Genomic DNA, 24,916 nt, shown 5'->3' on the forward strand with positions numbered 1-24,916 from the left:
TAAATAAGTTTCTTCAAATTCATTTTTTCATGTTACTGGTTATGGAACATGCAGACCACTTGTTCCCACTGGTTTCAGTGGCGAGACCCCTGGAGAAGCACCGGTGTGCCACCGACTGACCCGACGCCTTCCCCCAGGACCAGGGTCTGCATGCGTGCGTCCCCGTCCGTCCTCGGGACCCCAGGGAAGCTGAGGAGGTGCTTCACAGGGCGGGGCTCCCCTCCCAGGAGAGAGGCACCAACTGGTAGCCATGGCAGGAGGGACGCAAGAGGAGAGCCAGGCTGTGGAGCCAAGGATGGCTGGGGCCGCCACAGCCCCTGCCTGCAACACAGAACCCCCGAGCACTGCAGGACCACCCACTCCACGCGTTACACTCCTCCAACCTGGGGGCAAGTCTCTCAGTCGTGTCCAATTCTTTGTGACCCCATGAACTGTAGCCCCCCAGGCTCCTCCATCCAGGGAATTCTCCAGGCAAGAGCACTGGAGTGGGTACCATTTCCTTCACCAGGGGATCTTCCCGACCCAGGGATCGAACCCACGTCTCCTTCATTGCAGGTGGATTCTTTACCATCTGAGCCACCAGAGAAGCTCGAGAATACTGGAGTGGATTGCCTTTCCCTTCTCCCAGGGATCAAACCCAGGTCTCCCACACTCCAGCTGGATTCTTTACCATTTGAGCCACCAGGGACACCCTCCAGCAAACAGCCTGTTCCTAAGCCCAGCCCCCTTCAAACAGCTGACACCGGGGACCCCTCGTGTCATCTCTGCTGCTTCAGCCCCTGGAGGGACCCGAGGTGCGACCTGGGAACCAGAGGGACGCTGACCCCGCAGCGTACCGTTGTTCAAGTTGAACAGAAAGCTGCACATGTACTTGTCATACACTTTCCCTCTTCTGTCTGCTTCATCTTGAGAAATAATCTGGAAAGACAGACATGGGGTGAGGTGATTCACGATCAGGTTAGCCTGGCAGAACACACCCAGTTCGGCTGGAACATTTGGGACCTTGATGACACTCAACAGAGGGTCACTGGCCAATTTCTCTTTGTCAGAGAACAGTGGTGTTTTAAGGACTCTGACTTAGAAATACTTCCACAGCTTTAAAGTAACTGCCTGGAGAACGTGAGTAACCTTAGTCGTTTTTACTTGGTACAAAATGCAGCCAGCCCCAGGGTTTACCCTAACTTAACCTAGAAAGGATGCTTTAGTTTAACAGTTAGGCTACACATTAAATAGGAGAGACTCGTCGTTGTAAAGTTCTTGTTCTCCCCCTCGTTCCCAGGTGATAAAAAGCTGAATGTGACAAGGACTGAAGCGGTGTAGCTTCCAAACAAACCAAACCCACAAGTCTAAGCTAAAAAGGCATTTATATTCATCTCTAATCAAACCCAGTGGACCTGCCCTATGAAAATCAGTCCAAAGCATATTACAGGTGACTCCACGTGAGCACAGTGGCCACCCCACTGTCTGCGACGGACTGGGGGGCCCGGCCTTACCTCTCCACAGTATTCCGAGATGAATTCATTTTTCTGTACAGGATCCTTGATGAAGATCCCCCAGCCTGCGACATCAGACGGTGCCAACAGTAAATGCTAGAGAAAAAACACAATCGTAATCAAAGGAGAACACAGCTGGACAGACTAGACCACAGGCTGAACCGGGGTGACTCAGACACAGAGGGGTGTGGGGGTCAGTGTCCCCTGTGTGACCAGAGGAGCCGACAAGCTGCAGAAGCCACGTTTTGTTTTTTGTAAACCCAGTACAGAGCCCGAGTGTCTGCCTCACAGGGAAAAGGTGTCACCCGAGCTGGTGGCCCTGAGCTGGTCCGCATGTGCGTCCCCAGCCACCCTCAGCCTCGACTCCCCGACTCCACCGGCAGCTTCACAGGCCGCCTGCCCCCCCTCCACCTCCCCCGGGCCAGTCGCCGCTCCTCCTGGTGGGTCACTAGCCTTTTTTCCCCCCAAAGCGCTGTCCCTCCTTACAGGGCACAGTTCCACAGCCCTTCCTCATGACAGCACAGAACCCCAGGGGCCAGCACTCTTGTGCTCAGCAAGATGATCACCACCGTCAATTTTACAGATAGACAGTGTTTGGGAACTAAGCCCGAAGCCCTACCTTTTCATCAGGCTATCATGCTTTCATTCCACATTTCTTAAGTCTTTAAAGGAGACTCCCTGATGCCCAGGTTCCTGAGCTGTGCTTGACCCGGCCTACGCTCCCCTGTCAGGGCAATTAACCAAGTGCCTCCTTGACCAGCAAGATACTGTTAAGTAAATGAAACCTAATTGGTAAAAAAAATACCTACACAGTTTTCTGTTTGAGGAGGTAAAAGATGTCCAGAAAGATGACAAAGGAGGGTTTTGTTGTACAAGAGAGGAGGTTTGGGACGGGGGGGCGGGGGGGGGGCGGGGGATGAAAGTTTTCAGGGCTGAATGGGGGTCCATGGGAAACGCTGGCCTCACTGTGACGTGAGGACCTAGAGTGAAACATCTGAATGCCTGCCAACACCACAGACAAAAAAGGAAAGCCGGCTCCATACATGATTTCTGGCAGAGGTGCCAGGATTTCTGACGACAGTGCCATCTCAGTTACGCTGCTCGCTAAGTCAGGACCCTAGGAGCTGACTACGCTGCACGCAGCACAGGGTCCGGGGCTGAATGCCTGCTCAGAGCCCGGCTCCTTTCCTTCCGAGTCTCAGAACTCTGGGCTTAATGATTATTCCTAATTCAGAGTCTGGACGACCAAGCAGTTAACACACAAAGCACTCAGATCAGCTCGGTCCCTCAGTCGTGTCTTTGCGGCCCCAGGGACTGCAGCACGCCAGGCCTCCCTGTCCATCACCAGCAAACTTACGTCATTGAGTTAGGGATGCCAACCAACCATCTTATCCTCTGTCCCTCCTCCTGCCCTCAACCTTTCCCACCATCAGGGTCATCTCCAATGACAGGTCTTTTTCACGGTCATCGCCTCCCCTAAAAAACTAACTAACCTAGAACGTGCTGTGAGTTTCTTATGCTCAGCAACAAACCCCCTGGTTGGGACAGTTAGTCCCTCCCTGCAGCGCCCACTCCTACCTTCTTGGAGCCCCGCTGGATGCTGCAGTTCTTGCAGGACACGTTCTTGCTGTCCCAGTGGTCGGCCGCGCCGCAGGTGAGACAGAGGTCAGGGTCGCACTCGCGGACAGCCAGGTAGCACGGGCACTGCTTGGTGTTGCATTGGGCTTTGCAGCGGCAGCCAGGAAAGCGGTTCTGACCTTCAGAGAGAGACGCCTCCGTCAGGTGAGAACCGCCCGAAGGCGCCGCTGGAGCTGGGTGCTGGGCCCGACGACCTCACCGAGCCCTCGCGGCCCCTTACTCTCCCACCGTCGTCACACGGGCAAGGGAAGCGAGAGGAACGTCAGAGCCATCCACAGGGACACCGACCGCCGCCTCCTGCTTCGCCACGGGTGTGAGAGGCGGTCTGCGTACTTACAGTGCAGCGACCGTGCACGTGGGGAGGTGGGCTCCAGACTGCGTGGCACCCAGGGCTCTAGGGCCTCCCTGGTGCCCAGGCTTCAGTGCACAACTGCCGTTCTCACCCGGATGCGACTACATTCCTTCAAGAGCGGACCCACTAACTCTGAGAATCTCTAGTGTCTGGAAAGTACTGGGGAGCGATTTCTAGATTTGCCTTCCATTCTGTGCCAACTTTACTATGATTTAAAAGTTAAAATGATCAAAGACAATACAAAGCTCTTTTAATCCATGCCGGCCTCACCTGCCCGCCAACCTGCCTCAGCCAGGCGGACTGGCCGGGCTCCACACAGGCTTGTGGCATGAGTTTCCCAAAGGAAACACCACAGGGGTTGCCATGATGCCCTCGTGTTGACTGAAGTTAGTTTTAAATTCCTGACCAACAGTCAATTTAATTCTCACGCAATGACATCAAGACAACAAGTACTTACACTCTGAACTACACTGACAAAATTTTTCACAAAAATTCTGTGCTATCACACAAGGGCACGAGCTGTCGCAAGGCTGCCGCGGGTGGTCACAGGGTTGATAGTTGTAAACGTGGTTGGAGGAGCCGTCTGCACAGACAAGAGCACGCGTCAGTCCCGGAAGCCAGAGGCAACCACACGCCCGACAGGCACACGTTCCCCCGCGACCCGAGCGCTGGGGGCTGTCCTCACTGCGTCCACCTTACGCGCCCGTCTACATGCCCCCCACCCGCCAAGAGCCAGGGAGCCCCCAGGCCTTGTCACACCTCAGTCAGGCTCCCCGAGTTCTCCTCTAGCCAACAGATGGCCGCCTTCTAAACTGGTTTAATGCACAAAGTCAGGTCTATCTGAACATCCCAAACTCTAATCCAGTTACTATTCTAAGACACGTGAGGAGGAGACAGCGAGTTAATAAGGAAGCCGAATGGAAAGACGCTAACCCTTCTTCAGCTGGATCTTTCTGCAGTGTGCGGCCCACAACCTGCAAAACACAAACGACATCACCCTCGTGAGCTGGGCGCACGTGGAGCAGCCAGCCCGCCACGTGCCGCGGTTCGTTCTCTGTGGAGGGTACTGACACAGAACACTCTAATTTCTGGAATCTTTAATCATTTCAATTGAGCTATCTGGGCAGAAATAAATAATCCAAACAAAAAATGCAAAGGTATCAACTAAAGCTAAATTATTAAATTACTTATCAAAGAAATGTAATATGAACATGCAGACGATTTCTGAGGTATAATCTAAGTGTTCCCTTACCCAACACCCAGCTCTGCTTCTCTCTAAAAACCCTGGAGGTTACAACAGCGCGTCTGGGCACTTTCCATGTCTGTGAGCAGGCGTCGGCCTGCTGCCCTCACTGCACCATCACTTGCTCCGCCGGGCTGACAGCAGGGTGGCCGCGAAGAGTATCTGAGTCAGTGCCACACGCCCGGCATACCCGGGCTCTGGTGTGGAAACTGGCTCTGGAGCTCACAGGCTCCCAAGATAATGCTCGTGCCTTTACTGCAGAGGCTACTAAATAGTTCTCCGAGATGGAAATGTAACCTTGACTATGACTCAACACACCAAACCTACGGACAGCCGCTGGGTCTCAGAAAAATGGCAGCAACAGCCCAAGGAAGCCAGCCAGGCCGGCCCCAGCCTCCCCCCGGCGCGCTCACCGGTGTTTCCTCTTCTTCTTTCGGGGAGGAGTGTCCACGTCCTCGGCAGGGGCCGGCGCGATGACACTGGATTCTTTGACTCGAAACTCATACACCTGGCAGGAGGCACAGCCGCAGTCCGTGAGGACCGCCTGTGTGAGCGACTGGCCCCTGCCATTCCCACACACTCTCCACTTTGTTCCGTGGTGCTGCTGCGGTTACTCTCTATTCAAGCCATGAGTCCAAGCCGCTCCGTCGTGTCCAACTGTTGGCGACCCCATAGACTATACAGCCCATGGATTCTCCAGCCCAGAATACTAGAGTGGGTAGCCCTTCCCTTCTCCAGGGGATCTTCCCGACACAGGGATGGAACCCAGGTCTCCCGCATTGCAGGATTCTTTACCAGCTGAGCTACCAGGGAAGCCCAAGAGTCACAAGGCTACATCTAAATTCTGGGTTTCTGAAACCCACTGCCACCTGCCTGCAGCATCTCTTTCAGTTCCCTCTCAGTGAGAAAAAAAATTCTTTTCACATGAACAGGAACTTAATAACCAGGAATGTTCCTAGGTTTGGACAGTGATCACATACTTGTCCATCTGAAGATCTCTGCTGTTGGCTTTCTCAGCCACGCTCACCTGTCGACATGTTTTGGTCCCGATGAGCCTGGCGATGGCACAGAAATTGTCATAGTAGGTGCCGATGAGGACCCTGAACATGGAGGCCTCAGCGCCGCTCCACTCCACATTCTCGGGGGGCTCCGTGTTGGGCTTCATCTTTATTGGCGTTTGACACCGAGAATTCGCTTCTACAAAACCAAAGTTAATAGGCATTGCTCAAGAAGTGGCAAGTGAAGAAAGGCAGGGAGGGAGGCATGGAATGGCAGTTAGAGAACAGTATTAGGATGCAGAGCTTCGGTGTGCTTCAGAAAACAGGCAGTGAGTCATATGAGAATACACTGAGGCTAGAACTATAAGGAAGCTTTTCCCCGTAGAGACATGAGAGCGGGCTCCCCTGAACAGTCTTCTAAAATGAGAGCAGACGGGGTTCCGCGGCTGCTGTTCACAGTAGGACGCAAAGGGCTGAAAGGACAACCAGGAACACACTAGTCAGGAGCTGGGCTGCCTTCTCCCAACCAGCGCCACCCACCCGCAGACCATCAAGAACGGTCACCTGAATGATCAGACTTCTTTACGCACTGCCTGACAAACTGGCAAAAGGAAAACAACCCAGAGTGTGAGAATACACTGGATCATCAACCTTCAAATAACCCGCACGGACACCACCACAGGCGAGCGCTGGGTGCAGGGCGAAGACAGCAGGAGGGAGCCCACAGCCCTGCTCCTGGGTGTCTCACCGCGCTGGAAACTGACGGCTCAGCAGAGCCCCCGGCGCAGCGCGGACCGAAGCAGCCCGGAGCCCCGCGAGCAGCAGGAGCCCGGCCGCAGCCTCACCCGAGGAGCTTGAGGTCTCGTCCTTCTTCTCCTCCTCGTCCTTGTCGTTGCTCTCCCCGCCAGTCTCGGCCCCCGCCTCCCGGTCGCTGTCCGTGTCCTTCGACTCCAGCACGTTGATGGTGGGGGTGCTGGGCCTGCTGCTGTTGTTGGGAAGCCGGCCTCTCCGGCGGCCCCCCGGGCGCTTCGGGGGGGTCTTGATCCGCTCGGCGGTGAGAGCCGCAGCGAACTCCTTCGCTCCCTCCTACAACAGCAAGAGCGGAGACATCAAAGTCAAGTTCTACAGCTCGTTCCGGCAGAGGAGGAAGAAAAGGATTGGGTAAGCATGTTAGTCAAACTTATCAGTATCTGCTTTTCACAGGCAGTCACATCTAAAGACAATCATTTTCCTATCTGCTTTCCATGGTTTGAAGATTTGAGAAAGATAAATACGGCTTCTACAAACTCAGGCAAGACAGTTCTGTATTAACTGAGATTAGGAGTTAAAATACAGAATATACTTTAGGAAACACAGTCCATTTAAAAGTGAACTTTAAGAGGAGTCACACGCCCAGTGTGCATCTACAGTCAGCCTCTCCTGTCAGGACTTCTTAGGCTAGCACTCGCTTATCCATGGTAGCATTTGAAGTATACAAGAAGAATACAAGACGTACACATGCTCCATCCGGCCCTTTTCTGCCCCTTTTTTCCTGTGAGGGATGCACAGCCCCAGGAAGACATGAAAGGACCTTGAGGGACAGGCAGTGAGGGTCAGTCTGTGTTGCCAGGGGCAATAACCCCGTCTCGCAAAGTATACAACAACGGTAAGAGCACGGATTACAGAGCCACAGACACACTTTAGATGAGCCAAATAAAACGCTGCCTTGTAAAGAATATTATACAACAGTGCTCAAGAATTCCATTTTTAGTGGCAATAGAAGGGAGAAGTTTGAGAGCAGCCAACAGTTTTATACTTCATTCTACAAAAACCAAATTGCTTAAAAATAGGATACCTTCTGTAGGTGCCATTCAATGAATCTTCTGTCCAAAATCCAACAGGCAATATATACCCACTTAGTTCCTAGGTAGGAGTGGCTTGGTTCAAAGAGGGGAAATGGTAAAAATAAGATAGTACCCATAAAAAACAACTTTTCTACCTCATATTTTCCTAAACCCTTACCTTCTCTCCATCATTACAAAAAAAAAAAAAAAACACCACACACACACCCCTCATCTCTGGGAGCTACATATAATGCGCTAAAACTACAGCAGGTCTGCAGTTCACAGAAGGGCGATGGCTCTGAGCAAGGCTCGGAAACTTCTGTGCTTCTGGGGTTTGGGCGGGCTCTCTGCGCTTCCCAAGCTCTAAGGTTGGTGGAAGGCATGAGAGTCTCGGATCCTAAAGACCTGCATACACTGCTGAAGAGACTAACGCTGGTAAAGAACAATGCAAGATAACAAAGGACTAGGATGTGCAGTAGGTACGAGCTCCCGAGAAACGCAGCTGAGAAACCTCTGCCTATTGTATGGCCAGTAACAGTTTGGGAACAACAGCTTACCGCTGACTTCACAGACCTCATGAAAATTCAAAATTCAGACTTCTCCACTCCCTCCAGAACCCCCCGCACATGCTTACCAAGTGCTGGTAACAGTGGGGGCCACAAGGCTTGTTGTCGAGGGCCGTCTCTGTGTTCTTCCGCTTGTAAGTGTTGGGTGTTGCATGAAAAGCTGCAAAATAAACAGAAAGCATCCAAATATAAAGTAAAATATTCTACAAGTCAGCTTCTACGAATCACACACAATTCAAGAACCCGGGGGAGCCTGCAGTCAGCACTTCTGCAGGGAAAAATAGTAGTCAGATAAAACGGCTTTGGCAAGATATAGTGTTTGAAACTTAAGATGCCCAAATAACATACCAGAGAGACTCACACTCCAGCACACGGGTGCCCTAACCAAGTACAAAAGCACAGCAGCTGGACTGTGACAACCTGGGATGCTGGCTTCCAGAGCACAAAGGCAAAGACCAGAAACGCCCTACCCAGAATCACACACGATGAGGAGCAACGTGGGTAAAAACAAGTGACAGATTCATGAAATAAATCATCCCAAAATACATATGTAAGAAGCCATACTTCTATCCATAGAACCTAAATAGGAAATGACAACAGACTGATGAGGAAAGGAAGAGAAAGGAAAAACGAACAAAGTTATGGTTTTAAACTGGAAATTCAAGGCTCAGGTCCCATGTCAAGTATGTGAGTTGCTTTTTCCAGGAACAAGACTCGGATACCATGTGACTGATTTCACCCTGGACCCTTTAGGTGAGGGCCCCTAAAATGTCAACACAAAGGCTGAGCACATGGAAGGTAAAGGCCGCGTAAAGGGAAGGAGTTACATCAGTCCAGACACAAGGCCATCATGAGCCGAAGGCACATGCGGGCTTTGAGCCTGGTCGTCTCCTCCAGTATGAGCTAGGTTTACAGACTGATGTTTGGCCGCAGTTCACGGAAGAAGACATACGCGTGTCTGTACACCCACATGTACACACACTCTGGTCTTGAGAGAGAAGGTGTCACTAAGTCAGGACCAAGTGACAGTAGATGGAGTCACAAAAGAGCCGGACACGACTTAGTGACCGAACAACAAAGAACAACAGCAACAATCATTTTACTTGAGCTACGGAAAGAAAATCTGAAAGGAAATTAAAGAACAAAAGGAGAGTTATCAGACAGTTAGATAGAACCCTTACTTTAAAATGTGAGTTTTACCTTAGGTAATATAAATTTAATGAGATTCCAATAAACACACCTAGCCTCTTTTTAATTTAGACAAACGGATTCTAAAATTTACATAGAAAAATGAGAATGGCCAGGAGATCTCTGAATAACACCCCCCAGACAGACAGCCTCAAGGAACAGGACCCTGGAATCAGAAGCAGAGCCCAGCCCCTGTGCTGACCAGGACCGACGGCAGCTCAGGGCAGCCCCAGAGGGACCTGCAGACAACGGTGGGGAAACAGCAGGCCTGGAGGTGGGAGGGTGAGCTGAGGCCAAAATCCTGACAGAGCAAATGCCAAATGGATCAAAGGGAGAGATGTTTTTAAAAAAAACGTCTAAAACGTACTAAGGAAAAAGGTGAGACAGAGACACCCTTTAAAAGCCTGGAGTAGGGAAAGCCAAATGATAGATTTAACTATTTCTAAATGTTTTGTTTTGTTTTTTAAGTTTGCTACAGGATTTTTACCAAACAAACTGGAAAAAAAAACACTGCAACTCATCACAAAAAAAACTAATTCCCTGACTATATAAAGAACTTCAAGATATCAAAAAGACCACCAAAGCCAAAAGGATAAAAATAGTTCAGAGAAAATAAAACACAAATCTCTTAATCATGTAGAGAAATGCAAATTACATTGTGCTAGAAACCATTTTACTGATTCGGTCAGTAAGATCAAAGTCTGTTGTCTAACACGCTCCAGCGGCTGGGCTCGGGGGAAACCGGCAGTGCCGCTCTGCTGACGGAGCTTTAACCTGGCAGATGCCCCCATATGGCAGGCTGCTGGGCAGTGCCTGAGCACAGCGGCCCAGGTTAACCCACGCTCGCAGGGAGAACACGCGGGCCCACCCCGCAGGGCGATTCACTGAGCGCCGTTCCCGTAAGTGCTGGCCTTCAGGGACAGGGTCTGACACGGGCGGGGACAGTGCAGCTGTCCAGACAGGAATGAATCTGCAAACCTGAGTTCAGAGGGGGAAAGGCTGAGCACGACGGCACCGTGTGAACAGGGTTGCTGGAAAAAGAATGTGTATGTACAATATCTGCCGGAAAAAACTACACAAAGACACAGAAGAACTAGAGGCGGAAGTAGTTCCCTTACAAGGGAGTGAGGATGGGAGCGGGAGGTGGGAGACTCTCCTGGACAGTTTTGAATGCTATTCTGAAATACACGCATGTGAAGGATGATTTAAAAAAATAACAACAGCTAAAAACACAAGCCAGGTGCTATTATTTGAAGTATTTTGCACACAGTAATAAATTTAATCCTCAAGACTGTGTTATCTCCATCATACAAAGAACAAAAAGCACAAAATGCTGTATTTAACAGGTATGTTTCGTCATTTATTTAATGACTTCTTTTACCCAAGAAAAACACAGTGTGTGATCTTTTGTCAGAGTCAGTGTAAAGCGGCGAGCACCTGTAGAACTGTTAGGGCTGCACTGGGGTGAACGAGGGGGAGCAGGAGGCACAGCGGCGAGCAGCACACCCGTCAGGCCAGGGAGGCCGGCCTCAGTAAGCACAGCCCCCGGCTCGTCCTCTCCCCAGCCTGAATGATGGCACGAGGAGCAGGCTCAAGGTTCATCCAAATCACTCAAAACTGGAAGAGCACAAGAAAATAACTCCCGTGATAATGTTTAAAAGGAGTATCCTCCTACCTTGGCTCATTTGTACAACAAAAAGGGTTATCAAATGCTATAGCTGTCCACAAGTTGGACGTTCCACTGATTACAAGGGCTCCTACCAATTTTCTTGCTATAGTGATATCTGAATGCAATTTATGGTATTCTTAAGCAAGAACTGGACAGTATTTTATAAAATGATCATGTGTAAGTAAAGGCGAATTAAATGCAATTCAAGACAACTTCCCTTGTGGCTCAGCTGGTAAAGAATCCGCCTACAATGCAGGAGACGGGTTTGATCCCTGGGTTGAAAAGATCCCCTAGAGAAGGGAAAGGCTACCCACTCCAGTATTCTGGCCTGGAGAATTCCATGGACTGTATAGTCCACGAGGTCGCAAAGAGTTGGACACAAGTGAGTGACTTTCACGTCATTTCAACTACTTCATGGGCTATGTGAAAACAAGGCTGCCAAGCCCAAGTAAGGTATCTCATAACCCTACAATGGCTGGGGAACAAATAGCTGGCTTCTGCAACTACTGAAACTATCAGATCATCTATGTAAACTATATCCGGAGTGTGGGTAACAGCAGCAAGGACGTGGAAGATACAATGATAATTCTGAAGGTCTACTTCAAGGTTTTCTAATAAACCACTCATAGTTCACACACACGACTATTTCCAGACCAAGATACACATCACATAACAAATTATTTGCTATAGAAAATATAAGTAGATAGAGCAAAAACTCAAAATGAGGCAAGATACAGTTGCTTGGGCAGGCTAATTAACACAAGAGGTACCACTGGACACAGGGAAAAAACAACAAAAGGCGGACCCAGGGAACTCTAAAAGGGCAAAGCAACATGAGCCCACTTAGCACATGGACAAAGGTGTTACGCCACAGACGGCCAGCTGCATAAAAGTCTAATACAGAAAAAGCTAACGTGTATTAAGCAAACCCTTCTTATTCAGAACCAGGAGGTATGAAATGTATTTTCACAACGCATGCCTCCAAATTCTCTAGTACTCTTTAAATTGTACTTAAACCTGGAAAATTTACTAAGAAACCTCATTCTCCAGCAGAATCAGAAAAATAGTCTCATACGTGTACATTTCATTAAGAACATTATATGCTTTACCTGTATTCAATGCAGGTGTTTTTAAAATCAACTTATTTAGAGGACCCTCTCCCCAAGTCCAAACACCAGACTTAACGCTCAACAGACAAGAACAGATACATAGACACCTTTTTAGCAGCCTATGGGGTCTTAGCACCCTTGGCAGTGAAAGCGCAGAGTCCCAACTACTGAGCCGCCAAGGAATTCCCTTTAGCCAATTTCTTACTTGACAACACCTTTCATCAGCAGGGAGAACGCTGCTCCGGGCTATCAGCTGGTGCACAGTGAGTTTTATCACAAAACCACCATGAGGTTAACATTTATGGAAAAATTACTGGCCTGTATTCTGAGGGGAGACAGTAGTCCCAACTTAACATGTGCAAAAAGACTTCAGAGAGCAACCTCAAGCAACAAATTTAAAAATACCAATACTTTGATTCTAACATATTTTTCAGTCATAACTGTAATATTAAATGACAGATCCTAGTGGTAATAAATGACAACACTTTCCAAGTTGATTTAACACATAATTCCACAATGAAGATAGAAAATGAAAACGTACAATAACTGCACTTACGATGTAGGAAGCAGTCATATTTAAAACATCGCCTACAGAAAAGCGTATGAAACGAATGCAAGCTCTGCTCCCTCTGGACAGACTTGGCGTTTGGTCCATCTATGTTGGGGGTGCACTCAGGAGGAAGCGCACCTGGGAGCTGCTGCTCCGTGAGTTCTTTGTACCTGACATCAACCAAGAGAATGTCATGTGAGGGTGAAACCAGAACCACATTCTTGAACATAAAAGTTTCTACAAGCTTTCTATGTATTATTTTTGATATTTTATCTTGCCTAAAATACAGCAAAGGGTCTAGCCTACAGCAATCTTTATTTAGATGAAGAGCCAATTAAACATTACACATGGTATATCAAGAAACACTCACAGATGTCATTCAGCTCTGTCATGAATAAATGTGATTATATTCATTAAAACGAAATAGCCATGACAGTAAAATTTCTATGGGTATCCAGAGAAACTTCCTCTTACATACACTCCTACAAATAGTGTGTGTGCGCGCGTGTGCGCACTCACGCACACTTCTTCCATCTATGATAAATGCAGCCCAGGGTTCCACAGATACACACACGTTTTAGTTCAAGTATCTTGCAGACGCTGCACACACACAGCAGTGGGTTCATCAGCTACATTAGCTCCGTTTCTAATAAGCCAGAATGGTGAGTGACATACCACACACAGCAAGACCATCTCAAAAGAACAAATCTTACTTTTCCTTTAGCTCTTCTGCTGTGCCCTTATCTGGAAACATTGAGGAAATAGCTTCAAAAATTTTATCAGAAGGAAATTTCCGAGGTGGACGGCTTTCTTTATCTACATAGGGAAATGTGAAAGGAAAACAGAGTGAAAGTGAACAAGCTCACCAATGTTTCATTTTGTCTACGCTTAACAATGCTGATTTCTCAAGAAATTATCAACTCTCTCACTTCTAACCTATTTTACAAGTATCTGAAATGCTGGTAGGTCAGACAAAACTCAAAATCAAATATGCAAAGTTTCAAGTGCACCGGGAGGCAGAAAAACCCAGGTTCTGATCCCAGCTCAGCCACTGACTGCCGCTGTGACCTTATCCCGTCACCAACCCACATGCATGTGTCATCTGTAAACGAGGGCCCACATGATCACTAAGGCACCGATTATGAGAACGGCACGCTTCTCTGAAACTGCAATTTTCCCCAAAATTCTTCTATGCTGACTTCATGTCAAGTCTCTTCCAACCCCGGCTCTAAGTTGGGACCCTCTAATTTCTCTGGTAATCTGTAATTAGTATACAAGTTAGAGCATGTGCCCTGGGGTCAGTCAGAGCTGGTTTCCAACACAGAACTTTCTGGGCTCTCTTTCTTCCCAATGCTGTGATCTTAAGTTACTTCACCTCACTGAACCCATATCAACTATAAAGTGGATCTGAGGATAAAATCCACCTTATTCCATATGCAATATTAGGAGGATTAAATGTCTATACACATATAAAGTGATATAAATTGACAAGCACATGACCTGCACATAGTCAAAGACTGATGTTACATATTACAATAATTATGATAATTGTCCAGGGAAACCCAAAAACTGTACATTCTTTTGCTAGCCAAGGGAAATAAAAGACTCACAAGTGCAGGATGAAATGTTATAAAAAGTATTCTAATTTTGATTACACTACCCCTGATGTGATATTTAACAGAAGAAAAAAGAAAAGTTTATCTGTACTCTATTTTTTTGAAAAACGCTGATATGGCTACACACAAACCTAACAAGACAGAGGTACCTTCTCGACTCTCCTCTAGATCTTTCTGTTTTTCTTCTCTTTCATCAGGATCATCTCCGTCATCATCGTCATCATCATCATTGTACTGACCAAGAGCATTCACCAGCTCCACAAAAATTTCATCATTTATAAACCCACATTCTGAAATTCATCAAATCAAATATTAGAAATACACAAAAGTATACCATGCTTTTTTCTAATTTGTAAGAAACAACTGGAGCCTATCAATCAGCACTGCAACACCATAATTATTATAAAATTTGGGAGAAAGGTCATTTCCAGGACTGGCCTAAGGCAAAGCTGGAAGAAGAATTTACCTCAACACCTGTCATTTTCACAAGTTTCCGGTGCCGGCGACCACAGCCTAATTCTCCAGAAACTAAATACGGCCTTCACCTCCTTCTAAACAACCTATCTACCAGACTGTGCCGTCCACTTGTGAGGGGACGAGAGGCTATTACATGCCACCCGCTGCAGGCACTTTAACGGGTCTTCTGTTAATGCTCGAAGCTGTGGTTCTAATGACAGGACTTCAGGCCCTGTGGGGGCCTAAGAGAAAGTCATTTTGGTCACAAGGCCTTTTGGAGCCCATGTTCCATAAGCAGGGCCCTAATCCTAACACATTTCATTGCTAAAGAGTCTTAAAGTCTATACATATTCAAACAATTCTATTTAATTTGCATGTGATTGACACAGTTTTTTAATAACCAACTACGCATAATTTCCAAGTGGCAAACACAATCCTTCAATTTAAAAATAGACAGGGAAAACACTGAAAATTTATCCCAGGCCAATCCAGCAGTTCTAATTTTTTAAAAATGTTTTTCATACTGGCGTTTGAAAAAACAAATCAAAATATCAATTCTCTGGCCCCTTTTCCAAGAGAATAAACACATGGCTCACCTCTATCCCCGTGTACTTTTCCATCATAATTTTTTATTAGTTCTTCAATGAACGTCCCATCCTGGTCTAAAACTTCATCCCCCATGTATGGAATGTTATGTAAAACAGTTTCATCTTCCACCTAAAAGTGAAATAAATAAATATATTTAAAAAGTAGACACATCCTAAGTACCAACATTTTTTTAAAAGTAAATGTAATATAACAGAAATACAGTATTTTTTCCTAAGCAGATGTCCATACCCAGTTCTCCAGATCTAAAATAATAGCAAACTCTAAAAGCTACAAAGAAATAAATGATGCTTCTCATCAATACTTGAGAAAACTGTTTATAGGAAAAAAACTTAAGAAAAAATAACTCTATTACAGAATCAGTCACTACAATTTACCATCACTTCATGTCCGTCTAAAACAGGAACACACCACAAGTTACGGTGTGGCCCATCAACCATTTGAAGACGTGTTCCTGCTTCAGACATTTAAAAGCATCTCAGGGTCAACAAAATACAGCTTATCAAAGCCAACCATAAAAAACAATGCCCCAAAAGGAAAAAAACTAATTAAGTGAGGATTTCCAAACTTCACTTGATCAACTTATCAACAGTCAACATAATAAATTCTAGGCATGTAAAATATGGATGGTTCATTACAGGTTATCCCAAAAGGATACTCTCATTCATAAAATAGGAACATTCTACAATAACATGTTTCCACACTATGAATGAGGCATATCAAACCTGATAGTGCTAATAAAGATGACAGATGAGTTTATATCAAGGTTTGGAAGATATCAAGAAAGAAAGAGGGTGCTGGCTAAGCAGGAAAGAGCCAGTCAAAGAAAAGTTCAGAGAGGACACAGGACTTCAAGAAAACAAGGGACAGGAAGCTGATGTTCTTGGGGGAAGAGAACTTTCAATAAAAAAATGTTAAAGAGTAATTATTGATAAAGACACAACATTTCTGAAGTCCATATCTAAATAAGGAGACTAATTTAAAACAAGGATAGGTCTCAGTCTGAAGAGGCCTTTGAACAAGGTATTGATTAAAAACAGAATTTTAGAAAGAAATTCTGATAACAGAACAGACTAGCTAAGATTGAAGAGAGGAAATGGCAACTGTTCAAGTGTGAGGTGCCTCAGGCTGGACCATGACTGACATAGAGGAATAGGCTGGGAAAAGGCCAGGACACACAGGAGCTGTCAGGTAGGAGCAGACAGGAAATAGGAAAAAAACGGAATTTTTCAAATAATTCCTACATAACAAATCTAGGACAAGTGCAGAGTTCATAAAGATAAGGGTACCTTAGACAAAGAAAAGGCAAACTGGGAGGAAAAGTGCACAGGGGGTATAAAATGAAAATGTAGATGTTAATGTACTGTTCTATTCAGAGTCAACCTCATATACAACTACTGAGTCTAGCTGCCAGCACACCTCCCCTGCACTAAACCCCATTTAAAACTGGGAAAGTTCATTATTTTGGACACAAGCCAAAATTAAATGACAGTTGGCTATTTTTTGTCTTCCCAATTATATCCATACAACCTTTGCACTGCAGGACATACCCTAGCCATAAAAAAGAAGAGTCTGCCTAATCTGGCTTTCATCACTAGCAAAAGCCATGGCTGATTCATAAATAATACTGACAACTCTGGAGGAGGAGATGAATTACGATGGGAGGGTTGATAGATACACACGACTATCCATAAAACAACAGGGACCTATACTCAATATCTTGTAATAATCTATAAGGAAAAAGAATCCGCAAAGCAATCACTTGGCCATACACCTGAGACTAACAACAGCATAAACTGACTATACTTCAGTGTTTTCAAATGGTTAAAAAAAGTCACTGCCAAGTTTAGAACACTATATTCTTTCAGAATTTCAGTCTGTGAAAATATGAGCCCTCTCAGAAGTTCTTGCAACATGATTCTCAAACCAAATGTTTTTGAATAAAGCCTTAAGTACACAAATCTACGCAATGGCAAAAGAGAATCTCAAGTTTACCTTTAAGCCTCCACTGAGAAAAGTTACTGAGGACGTTAGAAACACCTATTTATTGAAAAATCTAGCAGGCAGTTCTCTAAAGTAGGCTCACCAAGGACTTCCATCAAGATTTCAATAGCCCTATTATTTTACATATCAAGTAAGTAATAAAACTACGTATTCTTAATTTAACAACATAAGAACGCATACTTTAACTTCTCTTTTGTTCCATCCTCTCCTTCATCCTACTTCCATAAAGCATTAAATACTAGCATTTCATAACAAAAGCTATTGTGCCAGTGTTATCTGTGGAAAAATAACTAGCCTTATACTGAGACTATTTCATAGTATACATTATCATTTAATAACATGCTGCCTAAAATTGTTTTAAATAGTAAGTTGTCACTTAACAAAATCTCAAAGTCAGACTGAGATTACAGGATACTAACATCTTTAAGAGCAAGAACTATAAGCTTCACCTTTTAAGTGTATTTTAAATCCCAGGTATGGGTTTTGCTTAATACGTTCCCTTTGGAGAATATTTTAACTTAAAAGGAGTAAATAAAAGCCCCCCCCAAAAAAATTTTAAAAGGACTAAGAGCACCATCAACACTGAGAAGGCTTAAAAATATATATATTAATTGGTTTTAAAAATTACTCCAAGTGTTCCCATTTTGATAGCTATTTTTACTTATACTATCTTGAAGCATTTCTATGAACAAAACTAGTGGAGGTGAAAGAATTCCACCAGAGCTATTTAAAATCCTAAAAGATGATGCTGTTAAAGTGCTACACTCAAAATGCCAGCAAATTTGGAAAACTCAGTAGCGGCCACAGGACTGGAAAAGGTTGGTTTCACTCCAATCCCAAAGAAAGGCAATGCCAAAGAATGTTCACACCGCTGTACAATTGCACTCATTTCACATGCTAGCAAAAACATGCTCAGAATCCTTCAAGCTAGGCTTCAAACCTAGACAACATATTAAAAAGCAGAGACATTACTTTGCCAACAAAGACAGACTCTGCCATCTAATCAAAGCTATGGTTTTTCCAGTCATGAATGGATGTGAGAGCTGGACTATAAAGAAAGCTGAGCACTGAAGAATTGACGCTTTTGAACTATGGTGTTGGAGAAGACTCTTGAGAGTCCCTTGGACTGCAAGGAGATCAAACCGGTCAATCCTGAAGGAAATCAGTCCTAATATTCATCGGAAGGACTGATGCTGAAACTCCAATACTTTGGCCACCTGATACAAAGAACTGGCTCACTGGAAAAGACCTTGATGCTGGGCAAGACTGAAGCGGGGAGGAGAAGGGGACGGCAGAGGATGAGATGGTTGGATGGCATCACCAACTTAAAGGACATGAGTTTGAGCAAGCTCCGGAAGTTGGTGATGGACAGGGAAGCATGGAGTGCTGCAGTCCATGGGGTTGCAAAGAGTCGGACACAATTTAGTGACTAAACAGCAACAAAATCTTGACTGACCTTGACATGAAAATTATGCTTTGGTTAAAAGAAGTAATTACCAAATAAGACGACACATTATTTACATACCATGAAATTCTGCTGTAGAGGAGACCAAGAATACATTATGGGTACTGAAGCAACCGCATTCAGAGTCTTTAATGGGATGACTTGTGTTGGAAAATCCAAGTCACTGGTCACCGAACACTAGAACAGAAAAAATAAAATTGACTCATAAGAATAAAAGGACAACCCGAAGCCTCAGTCATCATATTATAGAGAGATGCTGCCTACTGACATCATTTTGAAAAGTAAATTTCTTTACCTGAGATAGTAAGTTGGTAAAAATCAAAAAGCATTCTCTCTTCTTTTACTTAGTGACCAAAAAAGCTTCAGATTTTGCAAATTTTCCAAAACCTTCCAACACCTCCCATATTTACCAGTACCACTAAGAATCAAATATTATTTATGTTGGCCTCAGATTAACTGCTCTTTGCTTTCACCATAAATTTCCTACCTCACTGCTTAATTTTGTTTACATCTCAACCACATGAAATAACATAAGTCTTACTAAATAAGAATTTAGAAACTTGTTAGGTTCACCTTTATCTTTACCTTCCCTTTTTAAAAAGCCAAGTGTCTGCTGATATTATCAGATGATACACAAATATTAAAGGTAGTAGATGTGAGTTTCAATCACAACAAACTGGATTCAAATCAATTCTGCAGAAGTGTAATCCCTAAATTATTAATAATAGCTAATGTCATTAAGCACTTTCTATGTGCTAGGCACTATTTTAAACACATGTTTCGTATTCAGTCCTCATCACAGCGCTGGAAGATGGGGACTATCCTTAGTGCCCATTTTACAGGTGAGAAAACAGAGAAAGGATACATAACTGGCCCGAAGTCATACACGAGTCAGGGCTAGAATTTAAGCCCAGTAAGTCTGACTCTGGAGCCCCTCTTCTTACCCAAAACACACACTGTCAGGATACCACATCTCTAATACCAATTAAGTACATATATTCCCCTGAAATATTATACCGTATTTCATCCAATTTATGATGACATGAATTTTAAAGCACACCATTACCTTCTGCATCGTTAAGAAAATAATGTTGCCAATTAAACTGTACCACAATACTTTATCATAGTGACTCTAAGATGCATGCCAGTTTCAGATGTTAAAATGTTTAGAAGTTTGCATCTTTGACTTGATGAAATACGGTAGAGATCTGTGGCCAAAGACCACAGCACTTCACCCTGTCTAGGAATCCAGCTTCTCTTAAGGAGCTCCGATACCCAATGGTCAGGTCTCCGGAGCCATCTCAAAAATGCCCTTGACAAATAATCCATGAAAACAGAGCAAAAAGAAGTAGAATTGAAGTAGTAAAATGAAACCAAAAAAGTCATATCTATACGACACACATGATTATTATATGTTTCATTTTCATCTAAGAAGATTTAAAAATAGCAGGGCTAGATTTGGTGAAACCAGAGTGGAAGTCTTTGGCCTCCAGGCCCACCTGGCCCTCAGCATGTCCTCAGGCCAGGGGACAATCTTCCGATAGTCACAGTCACCCGGCACAAAAACAGTTCCTTCCTCAGTGGAAGGGAAGGTTTAAAGATAGAGCAGTTAGGAAAAAACTGTGACAGTTGTTAACCCATTAATTTGCTTTCCAAAAGGGCAAAGATCAAAGGTAACACTAGAGAGCTCATGGCTCGAGTAAGTAAGACAGTGTGAACAGTTGACTAAGCTCCAGAACCCGCAATCTTTCCCCGGGTCCTCCCTTGGCCTCTGATACAATTCCTCATGCATCCATCCAATAATAAGAGCAGTTAACATTTATTGAGCACGTACTATGTTGCAGGCACTGTGCTAAGTGCTTCATATGCATCATCGTAACCACTCCTCATCTTAGCCTTTAGCATCGCGATTGCACGATGAGGAGGAGACTGAGGTTCAAAGAAGTTAAATAACTTGCCTGGTCAGAAAGACCGTCAACTGCCAAGCCAGGATGGAAGCCTCAGTCTGACTGCTACACCCGGGAGCCTCATCCGTGCGCTCCAGCCCTTCCCAGATGCTCGTGCACGAGGTGCTATATGCCGAGCGTCTTCTCCCCCACATCCTCCTCTTCCCCTCTTCCTACCACATCTTCACTCCTTCTTAAGTTACTTAACCAGCTAACAGTGGGGCAAGGAGTGGCTGTAACTACAGAATAAAGTGATATACACTATCCAGCGGTTTTAAGTTCAAAACAATTTCATTCCTTGCTAAACAAATTGGAGTTTTTGAGTTTTGTTTTACACATGGTGGAGGCAAATTAATTCAGTGACTTTAATTCTGAAGACTGGTCCCCTTTAAAGCCTGGGGGACAAGGGAAAGCGGCTGCCTCTCCAACTCTGACAAACCCAAGGTCACACTCAGAGGAGGAGAGAGAGCTGCGTGTCCTACTCAACTACCAGACGGGGGCGGGGCGCAAGCTCCGCCCCGCCGGTCTGCTCCAATGTCCTGAACATGCCAAGTCCACTGAACAAGGGCACATCTCCGTGAACAGAAAGAACTTAAGAGAAGCACAGAAAATAAGATGGCAAAGGCTGCAGCACTGTCTCCCACCCCACACCTGCCACACCCCTATCACCTAGAACTCAATTCTCAGTCCTAAGTGTTACCAAGGGGCTGGAAATAAGCTCTCTGAGGGCAAAAGTGGCTGCGGCAGAGCGTGGTGCTACGTCTGTCTCGCAACAATACTCAGCACAGTGTCTCAAAAAAGAGTAGGCACTCAAAAAATGTTCCCAGAATGAACCGACTGCATTTGCTGACTTTTCCCCGATGGAGACTTTGACTTCCATTTCTTTTAAAGCTGCAAGAACACCTAAGCAACAAATTGAAGGTCTATACCCACCTCGTTATCTATGCATTATCTCTAGAAACTCTATCCCATTCTTTAACTATTAACTAAAAACCATATCCCTTTCGTTTATGAAATAATATTCAAATGCAAAAGCATTTGCTGGTAAAACAAGTTTGGGAATTCTTATTCATTGACTTACAGGAAAATTACTCAAAAAGTCCAGTTACTTACCAGTAACTTTTTTTCTTTGAAAATGTATCATCCTTGACAGTTTACATTATCAAGTCTCATATCACTCAGAGGACTGAATAGGACTTTGACCTCCTGGGTCTCCACAGCCTTTTACCTGATCAAAGCCTTGGGCTCAGGACCTCACTAGGAGACCTATACATCAACCAATGAAATTCTCTAATTCTAGGTCCAACTTGAGGATCACACAAGGAAGCTGTTGCAGGTAATCCATCAATGGTGGTAAAGAAGGAAAACGACTACATGAGTTATCAAGGATGCTACATTTTCAGAGAAACACAGCTTACTGGTAAGTGACCAGGTTCCTCTGAGGATGGATAGACTTACATCAACCAGCTGGTACAATAGGCGACTGTGTGGCTGGACCACTGGGAGCTGGAGAGGGAAGTCAAGCCAAAAATAGTAGTTGTAGGAGTACACAACCAAACTGAGACTCTTGGCAGAAGGCTGGTTCCAAGTAAAAACTGTGTTATGGAAAATCGTAGAGGGAAGAGCAGGTGAGTGGCCTGCAGGGAAGGGAAAGAAATTAACACACCCTACTACGTGCTGAGCACTGTGCTAGAGACTTTACCAAAGTTAATTTCTTTAAAATTCACCACTACCCTAGGAGGCAGGTATGACTCCCCCTCTTACAGTGGGACATCCCAAAGGGCATGGCCACAGCCGTCCGGACTCTCAACAGTCTTTACATTAGGAGGGTTAAGTCCAGCTTCCATATAGTAAGGGGAAAAAAATACACCCAGTTAGCCAAGTTAAAAATATTCTTGGATCCTGGTTGGTCCACTCAATTCAAGCCAGAGACACAATGAACTGTTGATATTGTCTAATATCCTTTAGCTTTTCCGAGTAAAAACAATAAGGACCGTCTTACATCTAAAGTGTAGGAAAGAAAGTATCGGCTGCCACCCAACTTCAGGGAAAAGCTGAGGGTGATTTCTGAAACTACTCATATTCCTCAAGATTTCAGCAGAGACAAGATGATACACCAAGTTTTAAATTAGCTAGCCCTCTGGTGAAAATGATAGTGTACATAACTTAATTTCAGACTGCTTTCATGTGAAGGAAGTACTGAAGAGAAAACTGGAATGAGGTTAAGTATCAAGTTTGGGTCAAGAAAAGCTCACAGCAGAAGTGAGCTCCTAACAGGGGTTAGAAGGATTAGGAGAAGGGTGGCTAGAGGAGGGAAGGGAGGTCAGAAATCAAACATCCTGATGAGATCTTGACACAAAGACCTTTACAGTTAATAAAAGCAGCTAATCAAGGTCATGGGAGCTAAGGAATACAAGAGTGGTTCAGACCAGACTGCAGATTATTTCCTGTTCTGGTGCTGAATATGTGTGCTGCAGAACCACCTGGGCTAGAGGAGAAGCTACGCCCAGGCTCCTGCTCTGAGCTCACTTGAGAACAGAAAGATGTCATCATCCTACAAGCATCTTCTGGGCGGGACACGGGGGCATTTCACAGAGAACAGGTAACACGTGAAGGGCAATGTCAGGATACTGGGACCTTAAAGCTCCTCCCTGCATCTGAGCTCTTGAGTGAGGAGATCACAGATCTATAAATCTAATTAGTAGAGTAACTGTTAAAAACCCAACTCTGGTCTGAATCTGAAGGGTATGTAAGGGTAAATCGTCCCCTCTTAATCTGCAGTTCGGCTAAAATCCTACAGATCAGAAGCAGAATTAATAGTCACAGGACAAAAGTTGGTAGGACCACAAAAACACCCAACACAGCGTGTAAGGCAGGTAACCAGAGTCCTGCTTGTCCGTGAGAGGCAAACTCAAGTACTTAATTCAGTAAGGATCCTATGAGAGGTAAATAAGATCACTTCTATCATTGAAAAAAAAAGAAAAGAAAAACTAAGCAGCAGAGCAAAGAATAAAGCCGTGGTTTCCATCAGCACAGCCACTGTGAAGCCTGGCTCCCACGAGTGGACATGGGGCTGAAGGCCACAGGGCAGAAGGGGCTGAAGTGGAGACAGGACAGTCCCAGGACCTCGGTCTCAAGAGAAGCGCGAGCTCTGGGCTCAGGTGCTGATGCTGATCTTTGCAAAACAGAGGCATGCCTCTCCCCAGTTGCTCAGATTCATCATTTAGTGAATGATGCTAAAACGACAACAAAGCTAAATAGAAAAAAATCGAAAACGAAATCTCCCCACTCACTACGACAGGAAATTCCTAATAGGGTAAATGATGTTAAAACATAAAAATGAAAACAGAACTAGAAGGAAAGATGGGTAATTTATAATCTTGAAGTGGAGAAAGGCTTTGTGAGCCTTAAAGAAACACAAAAATCAAAAGAAGAAAATCTAATTTAACTACATATACATTTAAAACTTCTGTACAACCAAAATATATCAGAAGTAACATCAAAATGGGGAGAAAAAAATCTGCAGAACAGATGGTTAAAACCTAGTATTTATAATATGCAAAAAGTCCTTAAAAATCAGAAGAAAAAGTTCAACCCAATTTTAAAGGATCTGAGCCCTGATAATAGCCAACTCATAAAAGAAACACAAACAAACAACAGATTTTTTCAGTTTTGCTGAAAAAAGGAAGGCAAGCAAATTGCAATAGCGTTTTACCTATCACACTGACAAAGATTAACATTTTGGAAGAACAGAGAAATAGACACTATTATCAGTTGGTGAAAAGTGTAAACAAAAAACTTCTGGGAGTCAATTTGTTAACATCTATTAAAATGTTATAGACGCATATCCTCTTGACCTAGTATGCTGTTTCTAGAAACTTTTCCTACAAACTTACTCAAAAGATGTGTATGAAGAATACTCACAGAAATGCTAACTGCAAAAGAAAAAAATAAAAACCTAAGTGTTCATCAGTTATTAACAGGGCAATCAGTTGTGGCAAAGCCACAGGACCAAGCACTTGCATTGAATCCAAGTGGCAGACATGTTTTATCTGGGAATAATTTTTTTTTTTTAATAAAATTCATCATCATTATTATTACTAACATGTTACAGAAAAAGAAATCTGAAAGAACCAAAATCACAAGGGTTGAATTACAGGGTCCTTTGTCTCCTGTTTCATATATTTCTGTGTT

At 44.7% G+C, this 24,916-nt stretch overlaps 1 protein-coding gene across 7 annotated transcripts in view; it reads right to left on the minus strand.

The window, feature by feature from the left end:
* Positions 1–24,916, minus strand: part of EZH2 (enhancer of zeste 2 polycomb repressive complex 2 subunit) — a 56,700-nt gene that overhangs the window by 1,713 nt on the left and 30,071 nt on the right. For 3 of the 7 annotated variants that reach the window (XM_070788321.1, XM_070788320.1, XM_070788318.1), the window contains exons 4-17: positions 18,837–18,953; positions 15,298–15,418; positions 14,395–14,535; positions 13,343–13,445; positions 12,621–12,799; positions 8,182–8,273; positions 6,570–6,810; positions 5,754–5,923; positions 5,140–5,234; positions 4,417–4,457; positions 3,941–4,066; positions 3,072–3,250; positions 1,494–1,589; positions 837–918 (exon numbers count right to left, since the gene is read on the minus strand). In XM_070788321.1, coding sequence (XP_070644422.1) covers positions 837–918; positions 1,494–1,589; positions 3,072–3,250; positions 3,941–4,066; positions 4,417–4,457; positions 5,140–5,234; positions 5,754–5,923; positions 6,570–6,810; positions 8,182–8,273; positions 12,621–12,799; positions 13,343–13,445; positions 14,395–14,535; positions 15,298–15,418; positions 18,837–18,953 — 1,783 coding nt within the window. The remainder of the gene's footprint in view (positions 1–836; positions 919–1,493; positions 1,590–3,071; positions 3,251–3,940; positions 4,067–4,416; positions 4,458–5,139; positions 5,235–5,753; positions 5,924–6,569; positions 6,811–8,181; positions 8,274–12,620; positions 12,800–13,342; positions 13,446–14,394; positions 14,536–15,297; positions 15,419–18,836; positions 18,954–24,916) is intronic. The other 4 variants (XM_070788322.1, XM_019959246.2, XM_070788323.1 and 1 more) reach the window with 3 other exon arrangements.

The sequence above is a fragment of the Bos indicus genome, chromosome 4, assembly GCF_029378745.1.
Source record: "Bos indicus isolate NIAB-ARS_2022 breed Sahiwal x Tharparkar chromosome 4, NIAB-ARS_B.indTharparkar_mat_pri_1.0, whole genome shotgun sequence".
NCBI classification, from domain to species: domain Eukaryota; kingdom Metazoa; phylum Chordata; class Mammalia; order Artiodactyla; family Bovidae; genus Bos; species Bos indicus.